Source organism: Seriola lalandi, unplaced genomic scaffold, assembly GCF_002814215.2.
Source record: "Seriola lalandi dorsalis isolate HSWRI2012SDOR001 ecotype SW California unplaced genomic scaffold, Sedor1 jcf7180002054470, whole genome shotgun sequence".
Classification (NCBI taxonomy): domain Eukaryota; kingdom Metazoa; phylum Chordata; class Actinopteri; order Carangiformes; family Carangidae; genus Seriola; species Seriola lalandi.
Window position 1 is genome coordinate 2501485 of NW_019525023.1, and position 13857 is coordinate 2515341.

Here is a 13857-nt window from a genome sequence, read left to right on the forward strand (position 1 = left end):
TTAAAAATGACATTTCGACCTTATCTGAAATTCTCTGGTTCAACTTCAACCACAAATCTTTGCATTTTAAGATGTTTTTTTTATAGTGTGCACACTTACATTTTCTTGATTCTCTCATTTTAAATATTACCATTTACAGATTATGAGGATATGAGGGCGCGGACAGGTAAAAGACACTCAACCCGTTCTATACAGGACCCTCAGACGGAAGGAGACAATAAACGACATGTTTGCATCATTTTGTCTCTTGCATCTCTTTATTTTCATTTTTCATCTCTTTATTTTCATTTTTCATCTCTTTATGGTAGTTTCCTGTCTCTTTATGGTCATTTTTCAACTCTTTATGATAGTTTCCTGTCTCTTTATGTTCATTTTACCTCTCTTAATAGTAGTTTTGTGTCTCTTTATGTTAATTTTTCATCTCTTTATGGTAGTTTCCTGTCTCTTTATGGTCATTTTTCAACTCTTTATGATAGTTTCCTGTCTCTTTATGTTCATTTTACCTCTCTTAATAGTAGTTTTGTGTCTCTTTATGTTAATTTTTCATCTCTTTATGGTAGTTTCCTGTCTCTTTATGGTCATTTTTCCTCTCTTTATGGTAGTTTCCTGTCTCTTTATGGTCATTTTGTGTCACCTTATGCTGTTTTTTCAATTCCTTGTAGTCATTTTGTGTCTCTTAGTAGTTATTTTGTTTCTGTGTCTACTGACCTCTGTGACTTTCACACAAGACATATTAACAGTCAGTCTATACAGAAGCTCTGGCCCAGGGGCCCAAGAGATCAGGGGCCCCTTGTTCTCTGAACCGGTCCAGGCCGCTGTTTGGGCCTGTGTCAGGTAGGCCCATTCAGTAATCTGTCCTTGCTTACTCCAGGGTCACACTCTCCTTTCTCAGCTTTTTGGAAGTCTCTTTATTTTCCAGTGTGACAAACCCCACCCATTTGGCACCGACACAGTCTGAAATAAACCACAGAGAGTACTTAAACCATCTCTGTGACTCAGGTCTGACATGAAAGTAAAGCCTTCTGTCCAGGCCCCTTTCTTCTCTGATCACTGACCTTTGGCTGAACGGTCTTTCAGCAGCAGTGCATGGTCAGTACAGACCTCATATTTAATAAGAGTTATGAGCAGTGACACAGTCATATATCAGAGTAATGCCCAAACCCTCCCATGCTGTGTCTCGCAGCATTACGGACTCATTATGAAATAGCCAACCGGTCCAGGCCACTTTCTGTTTTGACAGAAAGAGGTCCACCACAGCACTGGCACATGTCCTCATGTGTGGCGTCCACCAAGACTAACTACTCGCGACAGTGCCAGGTGTGTGTGCGCTGTGCGTGTGTGTGGACATTAAGTCCGAGGGGAAGCATGCCTAATGTGGGAGAGAAACAGTGAATCCAACATGGCCACTAGCCAGCATCAGTGTTCCCTTCTTGGAGAATTAGCCTATCAATCCAGTCTAATTTCCGAGGACACAGGCTGCTCTAAAACCAAGGCTGAGTTTAAACTGGACACACAAACTCCCTCAACTGTTTTCTCAGGATTAGGTGCAGAAAAGCAGGCTGGCTGATGTGTGGCAGGTCAGGTCGCACTGAAGAGCAGAGCTGCTGCACAAATACGAGTCTAGTCCAGGGTCAAGCTCACACTTACCAGTCTGCAGTTAGTCTGTTACTCTAATCACCAACTGCATTTGTCCGACCAAGAGAAAAGCATCTAGAGGAGCAGGATGTTTACCCAGCTGGATACAACTTGGCTAAATACCTAAGAAGTAAGTTTATGTGAGCACGCTGGGGTCTCTGTGTACCTGGAGGATTTCTCTTCCAAATTTCACGCCGTTGTTGTTGTCATTTGTTGAGTCTGCCGCTGATCTTACGTCTCATTCTGACATACTGCCGCCACCGCTCAAGTGCTTACTTTCCTTGTGTGAGCACCTAGCCTGAATTCCTGAGAAGGAAAACAAGCAACACTGAAGGAATGAGGATGTGGCATCATTTTAGATTCTTAATGTGGAGCACACGGTTGACAAGGCTGATATTGTCAAACATTTCCTTGATTCGATTTTCTAGATTTACAATATCACAGAATATACTGTCATCACAAAAAAACAGACAATATATGTCTATCACCGACTCCGCAGTTCCTCTTTGCGCTGTACCCATGGATGTTATGACAACAGCCACTGCGATAAATTTTTATGCTTAAGAAAATGTCTTAAAGATGTTTTCTTGTTGGTTTACATTCAGTGTGACTCATCAAGATGCACTGTGCGTGACGGACATGTTAAATGCATTTCCTTTCTCATAAATGGTTTGCAAAAGCAACTTTCTTTACAGGTTTGAAACCTGCATTTTTATGTCCACGTTTACTAGCTTGCCATCTTCTTCTTCACTGCTTTGGATGGTGCATTTGCTTACTTTTTGACACTTTACCACTATAAGTGGAATAGTGTGAAATTATTAGCTGGCCACCCAACACATGCATGAGAGCAGGGGCCCATCAAACTAAACACTGTTTCACAGCAAAACTCCACACTCAACCTTTAATTTGATCATCATCAGAGTGAGATTTTAGGTTTAGTTTTAGTTATTTTGACTAATTAGTTACACTGGGGGTGCAAAGCTGGTTGACACCAAGACCTCCGCTGCCTGGTACTTTTTCCATTCAAAATTTGCAGAAATCATCTCAAGAATGTTACAATCACCAAAATCGACCAAAACGACTTAACACAGAAGTAGCGTTTAGATCCCGAGCTGCTTCCATGATCACTTTAGCTTGTGTTGTTAAAATATGTAGTTGAAAGCATGCATGTCTGTGCTTTAAGACCTGAGGCCTGCCTGCTGACACCAGGACTCTCTTGGCTCGGCCGAGTCGTTCCCTGGCCGAGAGCTGCGCTGCTGTTGACACTCTGTTTGGGGGCCAGAGGCCATTCGCATTTGTGTTCTGCCAGCTCATATATCTAACACCTGTTGCTTGGCCCAGTTCAACAAGTGCAACTCAAGCACTTATCTCTGGGTGTGCTTTGGGAGACATACGCTTACTACCGTATATGTAAAAATTTACACAGTTTGAGAATCTAAATGATTACTGGCCTACTCCCAGAATCCTGCTGCCTTTGGATTCAGACTTGTGCTGCATAATTCGCATGCAAAGAAAGTCACAAGTGCAAGCAGGGAATATACAACCCCTTTATTTGGTTTAACCAAAATTAACAGCGTCAATATTAAAAGAAAAGCAAATAAAGCTATAAATATAACAGACAAAAACATTGAAAACAATTAGTTCCTTGCTTTAAATAAAAATCTTTACATGTCGTGCTGTAGTATGAGTCAGTTTGAAGTTCTGGTATGCAATGTAAGCAACCGAAAACCTTTTAGAAAATCACTGGACATTCAAAGGAGAACATGCTCTTCAACTGGCAACGTTGACAAGAATCCAAACCCGTGTCTGTTCAGATGAAAGCTGTCACCTATGTGCGGCTAAATGCTCCTTTTCAACATCATTAGTTAAGTATACAGGATTGAGGATGGTGCAAAGAAAATCAAAGTGATGAACAGGTGATATTAAAATAACACACAAGGGTTCTGGTCCCTGTATGGATTCAAATCAAGCAAAAGGATGCACAAGAGCTAAACTGAAAATGGATTCTGCTGAGTGAAAAAATAAAGTAAATGTAAATGACAGCTCACTGATGCATGAGGGCTGTGGGTGAATGGGTGTATACATACACTAGATGACCACTGCCTCATTCCAGCCTGTGTAGAGTGAAGCATGGTGAGACTAGAGCAACGGAAAGCACTTTCACAGACAGCGATGAGACAAAATACAGGGACAGACAATGCTGGGAGGTGTGTATTCACGTAAATCAAAAAGGTGCAGTGGTGTGTTGTTGTATGTTTAGGCGCGGTACAGCAGGATCCTCTCAGCACAGTCCTGGCCGACCAAGCCGGCGTACTGCTGCACCTCCGTCTCGTCGCTGGAGCTCTTGCGTTTGCGTGAGTAGGCAGCGTAGGGCATGACGGCCCGTCTGTATAGCACCAGCGCTCTTCCCACATCCTTCAGCGCCCGAGCATCTCCTGGACACAAACAGGCACACATGAGAACATAATAAGGACCAGCGTAGACACATCAAGCACAATAAACACTGTCCTTATTTTCCCTCGTTCATTTGAGTTAACCTCTGAGTGACTTGGCAGGGATACGCCATTATTCCGAGAAGCTGTTGGAGGAGCAGAGAGCATTTTTCCCCCCACAGCACTAATTCCAATTTGCCTTAAACCTGGAGTCACGGAGGTGCATGAGCAGGCTAGTTCGTTGGCCTTGTTTATGGAGCCTTGCTCCCTGCTGCCGTGCCAAACTCAGCATCTCATTAGGTCTTGTGTCATGCACTGCCAGCTCCCATCAGACCAGCGAAAGGACTGCTAATCTCAAGTGTGCGTGTTTAGGAGGAGCGAGGAATGGTCGGAGAGTCAGATGGGGGAAAAAAAAGGCGAAAAACGATGACCCTCGCTCTGACACTAAAACCGCTGCCTCCAGGAGCGAGGGGCAAAGCCAAGAGGACACGCAAGGGGCAGCAGAGCGGGGAATACCAACTGAGCCGAGATATACTGCAAGTGGTTCTCAAAATCCGTAGTTAGTGCTAATCATCTTCCCAGTCTGAGGAGTCCTTCATTTGCTGTCATTCACTGGAACTTCAGTAGATATCTCATGTCTCTCCAGTGATTTACATCCCAGCTCTACTCACTGTAATTGCCCTCTTAAAATGCTTTAATCTCTCTCGTTAGCTTTTATTCCATGTCTTTTCCAAACATTCGGCTTTTTCTCCCTTTGCAAAATGCCTAAAATGTAAAATTTATATTGTGCCTAAAATGCACATCCCCTACACACTCTGCACATAATATTTCATCCATTCAGCCTGTCCCGTCTGGAGCAATCTTGGTCTGGCCGAGCTGAGAGGAAGCAGATGAAAATAAACCTGGGGCCAGGCTGTGGAGTGGAGTGGACGAGCTTGCCAGGCCTATGGCGACACATCAGTCAAACAGGAGCGAGTTGGATTTGGTATTAATAGAGCTCAGGGCCTCCTACTCACCACTACCGTTCCCCATGACAACAACCCATGTGGCTCGCAGCTGAGCACCCAGGTGGTACGAATGATGTGAGCGCAAGTTTTTCTGCCTATTTCCGAAAATATTTAGGATGCCGCCAAGTGCCGCCAAATCCAACCACGATCAACCCAATCAACTGGGAAGACGAGATAAGAAAGAGGCAAGCCGCCCAAAAAAAAGTCTTGTCTCTTGCTCCAGATGTTAAATGGATCCCCAGTTTAAAGAGAACTCAAACCCACTCTGACCGGACCCTGAAAATTCCTGAGCTGGATGTGATCAGTTAAGTTGTTACAGAACTTAAGTATCACTGAAATGGACAGTGACTAAATCAGGACAGCGGTCAAAATTTGGTTCGAGCAAATATAAGTGAATGTCCCCAACGATTCCTGTATCTCTAACTGAAGAGCAAGACAGAGGAAAGAAGAGAGCTGGTATAAACATAAAGCCCTGAAGCTCTTTAGCTCTCACACCCCCATTTCCATCAATATATTTTCATATTTCAACCAAGATTTTCAAGCTACACTGTGGATTCATGTTTTATTTATTAGGCTCATTTCCCTGCTCAATAATGCCCTAACCACTGCGTTTCCCCCTGTTCTCTACAAACTGCTGAGTCATATAAGTGAAGAATGCTTGATACAAACTTTTAAATGAAGAAAATCAGCAGTATATTAAGTCTCACCATGTGGGGAAATGGATTTTTAAAAGATGCAAACGTGTTATGTAACTTCCACATGTCCATAATTTTGGTCCATGAAGAATTAATGTGTCCTGATGGGATGAAAGTGAAAATATTTAAACGTTGGATGGATGCTTCCTTAATCACTTAAGCAGCCTTCAGTATTAGTGGTACAGTCTCTCCAAGCACTATGTGCCTCATGTTTTTGGATGGACTACAACAGCGGTTGCGATTTGTGACTGACTGACTGACTGACTGACTGACCGAAAGCTAGCCATAATCCAAAGCAGTGAATTTCTGAGAACTCCAGAGGAACTATAGTGTGAACAGAAAGAGGAACTGAAGCGGACCATACAGAGAACTGAGTCCTCTTTCAAATTCGGTCGGTTTCAGAGTCGCTCTACTTTAAGAAGACTGAGTTTGGTTTGTTTCAAAAGGAATACATGTGAAAACACCCGAATATTCTGTCGCTTCTAACTTTCTCATCATTTTACAATTAAATAAAGCCAAAATCACAGTCTGTCTATTCATGTGTAGGGTGATTTTATCAAACGTCGCAGCAAATCGAATCACTTGCATGGGAAATTGTGTCCAAACTTTTGACTGTACTGTGAGAGCACAGAGAGAAGGAGAGAAGCAAACAGATAAAGGAGCTGACACCAGGCAGAATGCAAAAAGCCTCCGATATGGTCCAGACATACACTAGGTTTGGACCTAGTCTTGTTTATCAGTGTGTCAGCCAGCCCACTTAAACAACTATTACGCAAAGTTAAGCTTTTCCACTCCAATGCGTGACACTGCTCTGAAGCACCACTGTCCCCTTGTTAAGATATTAAGTAGTGAACATTTCACAGACCACTATGGACAGCAGCATGCAGCTTTAAGACGGCCTATTAATCTTAACAGTAAAACTGAGCAGGGGTCCTATCCCTCTCTCTCTCTCTCTCTTACTCAAGGCAATCCAAACATCCGCTGCTCACATAAACAACTTTCCTTTTCTTCTTCAATCACTCTGCCCTCCATCCATGCCCCCCTCCTCATTCTGAGGAGCTGCAGGCTCTGTTTCCGTCAGGCCCACCGGACGTTCAGTGACACGCCACTCTGAGGTCACAGCTTCTCGGTGTCGGGGTTCAAGGGTCGGGGGGAAGAGGAGTGGTGAGGGTCGGTCAGGGAGTGAGAGGGTCAGGGCCGAGGCTAGGGGCCTTGACACCTCGCCACGCTCCTCTCTCTCTTCCCATCCATCTAAAATTTCAAAACACTTGCTTAAGACAGGATGCTGGTCAAAGGCAGGCCATCGGGTTATGACCACTCACTATGACCCAGTGTTGCAAACCCAAAACAGGGCTTACTTTTGAAAAGAAAAAGGCCAAAATAGTGGTGTAGTGAGTAAAAAGACTACTCTTTGACTGGAAGACCTGGGTTCAAGCCCCTGTGTTATCACACATCCGTCCAGCTGACCCTGAATCTCTGTAGCTGACCACAAATTTTGACCCACACAGCAAAGAGAGCGAAAGGAGAATTCCTCTGGATTATGAAGGATATTAACATTATTGTTGTTATTAAAATGAGGGAAAGGTTCTTCCACAGCGGGAAAAGTGTAGCAGATCCGGACAAAAAAAAAAAAAAAAACCTAACTTCTGCATTATAACATAAGAGACAGAGAGGAGTCATATCTGTCTCCCCTCCACTCTCAATGGGAACATTAGTGCATGTCAGGCTAAGGAGCAGAAAGCCCAGCGAAGAGCAGAGCAAAGTGGCTCTGACAGCGAGACAAGATATGAAAGTGTATACTGTAAAAGATAAATATATAGTGGAGAAGCAAGTGGCTTGGGGGTAATGGGTGTATGCTGTCAGCCTACCACCGTCTCCCCCGACTAATGTTTATGTTAATGTCAATGTTACTGAAAGCACAAAGCACAGGATCTAAAAGTCAATCAGCTTCATGAGAGGTGAATGTATTTGTATGAGAGATGAAAGAGAGACAAACAGAATGGGATCATTTTATTTAAACATTTTTAGATATTTGACTTATTGCTAGTGTAGTGTGTGTGTATGAAATATGCATTTTTGTTCATTTTACTTGGCGCCTCCTGGACGCACTTAAAGTCCGGGGGCGACTATTTGTGTCACACATTTTTGCAAGTGTTTATTCTACTGAGCGGGCAATGCCCCTACCCCTGTCTCTGCACACTGATTATTAGTGTGTGTGAGAGAAGTTACATATGTGTGGTGTCGTACGTGTGTGTGTGTGTGTGTGTACATACTGTATAGACATCTGTGAGAGGCCACAACAAGGCCCTCGAGGCCCTCGATGTGTCAGCGGCAGGCATGTAATCAATGCGAGTCAGCTTTGGACAGAGTTGTGTAAACTTTAGATTAGTTGTCTTTACACACCTCATTAGGACAGCTCTGTAACCCGGTCACCCTTAACGCGACTCCAGCACCCCAGTTCTCATTCACCCCTGAATGAAGCTTGGAGTTGAAATTAATGGGGGATTTTCAAGGCAGTTTTGGTGAAAACAGACATTTCTTCAACATTTTTTTCTGCCAAGTTGCTTTTTTATTTTTAGATCAAGACCCTTTGTTGTCATCATTATTTATACGGCTAAATTTAAAGCTAAGTCTAAGCTCTGCCAAGATTTTCAAGGTATATCTCACTATAACTAATCTATCTTTTGTACCAGTAATGAACCCTGTTGATATGGTTATTGATAAAACTCTAAGGAGTTGTACTTGACAACCAACCTCAAGATAAATGATGATATATAATGCTGAATATTTGTTGATAAAATATCACACATTTTACTTCTGTGGCCACTGCAGCTAAATAAATGAAACTGCAATAGGTAGTTAGTTCATAAAAGATACACAAGAGATTCCAGCACTGTTACATGAAGTCAGGACTTCCCCGGGACTTAAATACAAATTGCAACATGTCTTTATTTAGACCAAAAACAAGCCACACAATACCAATTAGGACTAGCCCACAAGCCTCAACAGTGTGCCATGCTGCTAACCTGATGATGACACAGGGCAGGCTGACCTGGTGACTGACTGACCACTGGGCGTATTTCTGAACAAGACAAGAAACCTCCACACCACAGCCAGTCTGGCAGAGCCACAGTTCAACCCCACAAGCTTGGCAACAGACGTGAGAGCCAACCATCAAGACAGCTAGCACTGAGATATAATGACACTGCGTTTGGATAGCTTGGCCTAAAATAATGTCTGACTCTGTCCAAGATCAACAGTCAAACGCTGGAACGGAGGCACCACAAGAGCCACAGACACACAAACATACACTGGCCACAGTGAAAATGGCACAGTCTGAGACCGCCACTTTGTCCTTATAATTTGTGCCTACTCAGGGATTAAGGGTATGATTGACAGGAAAAGGTCAGACCTACCACTGGCTAAGCTGTTAATGGCAATGTTGTAAATGACCGGCCTACTAATGGTCTTTTAAACGCCCTCAATTCTCCTGGGTGTGGTGCTTTCAACACCATTTGAGTCAACAACAAAAGCTAGCCAGAAAATCAAAAAAAGGTGCAGAATCCTCATTTTCTAACAACATGTGTTAAGATTTAGATTCTTCATAGATGGTGAATTTAATGCCCACATCCCTTAGCTGATCCCACAATCTGTCCCCTACCATAGGGGACAGGAGAAAGGGGCATGTGTATTTAAGAAGGTTTTGTTTCATATAAGTTTATCGTGTGTGCTGGTTTTTACCTCTCTGCCAGGCACCAAGTCCAAGTATGACCTCACTACATCAAACTCTTAATCTGTCTCTCTACTTTCATGTATTCCTCCTTCGCCCTCCACCTCTCTGTCAACCTGTCTCTCATTTTATTGTACTTCTCTCACTTCTGGTGCCAGCGTACCGCCACCAGCCTCCCTCCCTTTCACTTTCCATTTCTATAAAATCATTTTTTATCAGACGTCCCCTCCGTCCCTCCATCTTCTCTTCCATTACCCCCTCTCTTACCCTCCATCTATCGGTCCCTGTCTACTTGACAATCAAATTCTTGTCCTCTCACATCCCCTATTACTGTCTATCAGTGGCCCTTTCCTGTTTGGTGATGCAGATTAATGGGGAATAGTAAACAGGAGATGGCCGGCCCCCGTAAACTCAATCATCCAGGTTACAAGCACTTACAATACCCACAGCATGTGTGTGAATATTCACCTAAAACCTAACCTAAGGGACAAAAATGCAGAGTCAACACGGGAGGGTGAGCAGAAAGAGATTTAAAACATAGGGAGACAGAAAACGTATCTGGCCATGCACCTCTGCAGAAAAATCATGCAAAAACTCTCCTGTCAAAACTTTTAAACTCACATCAACTCTCCCTGGCCCCAGTCTCTAACCCGACAGTCCAGGCAATGGGCGTCTGCCAGTCTACCTTCTGAATGTGGTTTATTACCACTGGTATCACTATTCATCTAATGACAACATGGACCTTCCATAACGACAGCACTGGCCCTGCTCTGACCACACTGAAGGCTCATGGGGAGAGCAGACTGTGTGATCAGAGCTGCTGGCCCTCCGTCTACCCCTGTTCAACGACTGCACGCTGCCTTGGAGCGGGCCCACGGTTTTCAGTACACCATCACAGTGAAACCGGATCAGATGTTAACACAAGGTTCATGGGTTCATCCAGAACAGCGTGTACGAAGCACTGGAGGATCCAAGACCAAGCTCACAGCAGCAGGACAGTGAGCTAGTAATGTAATGAATGTAGGCAACTGCATGCGAGAGAGATGTGAGAAAATGCTGTTTCGTTTAAATGACTTATTAAATGACTTACAACACTGTAAATGACTTACAACAGAGCGGAGCGTACCTGCATCAGGATCCTGGTTGAAACGAGCATAGCGGGAGTTCTCCAGCTGCGGAAGGCATCGCTCTATTGGTACCCAGACGTAGGTCTCCGGGCACAGGAGGTCTGAAGGCCGGTACTGCCCCTGGGGAATGAGAAAGGGACAGAGAGAAGGGGTTACACCTCCTGCTAAAAATGATTCATTATTTATAACCAATAAATCGATCTACATAAAATGTCAACAAGCTTGAAAGCTGAGTGTTTTATCAAAGCAAAAATGCCAAACATCAGTTTATCACAACTTCCTGAATGCAAGAACTTCTTGCTTTTTTAAAATATTTTGATCAATATCTTCAGTTTTTTACTGTTTGCCGGACACAACGAGCAACTTGAAGAAATCATGTTGAGCATGTTTTTGAGCTTTATTAATGTTTTCATAAATTTTATAGACTAATTAATTTATCTAAAACATTGCTGACAAATAATTTAGTAATAAAAAATTATCATTTGTTGCAGTGTCAGTAAAAGCATTTTCACACAACGCGAGTGCCGATTAAGGGTCAAAGGTTTTTGACAAGTTGTAAACTGACCTCAGGGTCAGGAGGAAGGTTGAGACCTGGATCAAACTTTGCTCTGTTTAAGTATTTTGTTCGAGCGCTATGCTTCTCTCCGGCAGGAGTGTTATGTCGTCTGCAGTGCTGAGCAGGAAATGTAAACACACGAGCATATTGTAAAGTGTGCTTGTGAAATAGGTACAAGTCTGTATTTGACCTAACATTTTGGATGGAAAATAAACCAAGCTGAACAAAAACAGCTGCAGGGCAAAGAAAGAAAAAAACTGAGACTGGGGTTGAATGAACAGAAAGGAGGAGGAGGAGGAAGAGACTCCATTATCAGAGACCTGCGTTCTATCACATGACTCCAAACAAATACAAACTGCTGAGAGAGCTCTGTAAACAAGCAGGCGCCTGCAACAGGCCCGCTGCACTGTCTCATCATACACAATAATATTTATGGTTTGTGAGACACTAAACTGTAGGACAAGGACTCCAGCATTTCATAAGCGCACTTTTTTTTATATATACAACTGAGGTCAAAAAGTGCTGGGTGATTAAACTTACAACAAAAAGAAAAACACAACTGTCACAAGAAACTCACAGTAAGCAAGACAAAGGAAATACCAAACCCCTTTAAAATACTGTTGCTAGGCACACACTCTGACCACGACCCATCTATCAGTCGGCCTTTATGGAAAATATGCAGCCTGCCTTTACATGCAGGATAGGATGCCATGAAAAATTAAAAACAGAAGAATGTGAAGGACACACTGATTGGTCAGGATTTCCCCTCAAGCTGGGGTCCTCATCTAGAGCCATCTTTTCTTCTCCTCCCCCAATATCAAGTCAAGGGGTAAAAGGTAAAATTAATGCATTCATACAGTCATGCAATAAGTGCCCATACCGATGTGAAGGGAAGGCTGTAAAGAGGAAAATAAAAGAAGCAATTCAAGAGTGAAGCAAAGGACACAAACATGCTTTAAGTGCTTCTGCTAACAGATGGCTGGAGGTGGAATGCTACAAATCCATAGCTGCAACGGACACACACATTGATGGGATGCTCGCCGTGTCCCAACAACCTACAGCCTTCTACAACTGTCAGCGCAGTCAGCCTGACACTCTCACACTCTACCTCACCTCTATACACTCCTTCAACACTGCAGTGGGACACACCTCTAGATATGCAGAAAACACACACACGCACGCACGCACGCACCTGTTCAGCAGTAGAAACACAGTGAGACACACATACGTCCTGCTATAGGCCCCTGCACCCTGACATTATACCTCAACCCAATGTGAATGTGCAGAAGGAGGGAGGAAGGGAGAAACAGAGGTCTGAATTGAGGAGCTAGCCTTTAACGACAAAGAGTGAAAGCAATAGAAGAATGAGAACATGCGAGGACTATTATTCCAAAAATAAAGAGGATTCCTGATTTCTGTAGGTTTATGTTTTGTATCTGCAATCCACAATGATATATCCAGTCCTTTGCTGTAAAGTTCCAGCAGGAGGAGAGGCCAATCTAACCAAAATGAGACCCAGAGTCTGCTCATGGCTCACACACAATTCCTCAATTCTCCCCTTGAAAAGAAAAAAAAAAGGGACGCAGAGTGGGATGAAGAGTATGAAAGGACACAGCTATTAGTGGTCTGGACAGAGGAGAGAGAAAAAAAGACAGAAGGAAGAAAAGAAAAAGTATGACTTGCCACTACCTATCTGTCAGCTTTTTTTTATTGGATTGAAAGTAAAGACTGAGTTCACCACTGACTTTCTTTATCTTCCCACTGATTTTTTTTTTTACTTCCTCCCCGGTTGGCTTGAAGGGGCCTGTAATTCACAGCTGCCCCTGCAGCTTCCTTGGCTCATCTTCAGCTCTGTGTTTTCGGCTTTTGCCTCTGTTTGCTCACAACATCCATCTCTTTATCTAACAGTTACTAATACTGACAGAAGCTGCAGTAATGGTTTCCTGGAACATAGATTCTTGAGAGAGAGGACTGATGAGAAACCAATCAAATAGCTGGAAGTGATAATGCTACGTCTGCAAATCTATGTTGCTGAGTGGCCAGTGACGTAAGGAGGCCAGAGGAAGTGATCATGGCCACAAAACCATGTCATAAGGTTTTTTGTGTGAGTATATATGTGTTTTTTTAATGTGTCCACTCATTTCCATTAAGGGCTACCTAGCCACTCGACAGATAACCAAGTTGAGGCTTTCCAGACGAAGGCTTGGACCTCCTCTCTTCAGTGGCTCTATTCCTCCCTTTCTAAATGCTCAGAGCCTCCCACAACAACCCATCCGTCACCATCCTTCCCTCTCCGTTCCTCGCTCGCAAGTTCAGACGAATGCGGAGGTGACGCCGATAACTGACAAATGCTGAAAGGCTCGTTTAGAGAGACAGAGGGGGAGATGGGGGATGAACAAACGAGCGGAGAAAGAAGGGAACATGTACAAACTTCAGCGGACAGAACTGGCCGCCATCAGAGGTGTGAGAAACGAGATGGAAATAGGAGGTAGACAGGGAGGGACGAGTGAAAATTAGGTACAGATGAGTAAAGGGATGGTATTTAACGTCAATGAGACAGACTGAGGAGAGGCTTATGGGAGTGATAGGAGAAGTTTCAGTGCCAGCGCTGAGAGAGGATGTTGGAAGCCCGGGATGAAGAGGGAGGGGTTGGAAAGAGACAGAAAAGGGGGGGG

The 13857-nt window shown here is 43.7% G+C and overlaps 1 protein-coding gene across 6 annotated transcripts in view; it reads right to left on the reverse strand.

Annotated features, from left to right (window-relative positions):
* Positions 1-3168: 3168 nt before the first annotated feature.
* ate1 (arginyltransferase 1) overlaps positions 3169-13857 on the reverse strand; it is a 50225-nt gene continuing 39536 nt past the window's right edge. For 5 of the 6 annotated variants that reach the window (XM_023411814.2, XM_087175463.1, XM_023411815.2 and 2 more), the window contains 2 exons: positions 10626-10746; positions 3169-4070 (listed from right to left, as the gene is read on the reverse strand). In XM_023411814.2, the coding sequence (XP_023267582.1) occupies positions 3892-4070; positions 10626-10746 (300 nt within the window). In that variant the 3' untranslated portion in view covers positions 3169-3891. Of the gene's footprint in view, positions 4071-10608; positions 10747-13857 lie in introns of all 6 variants that reach the window. The other variant, XM_087175461.1, reaches the window with a different exon arrangement.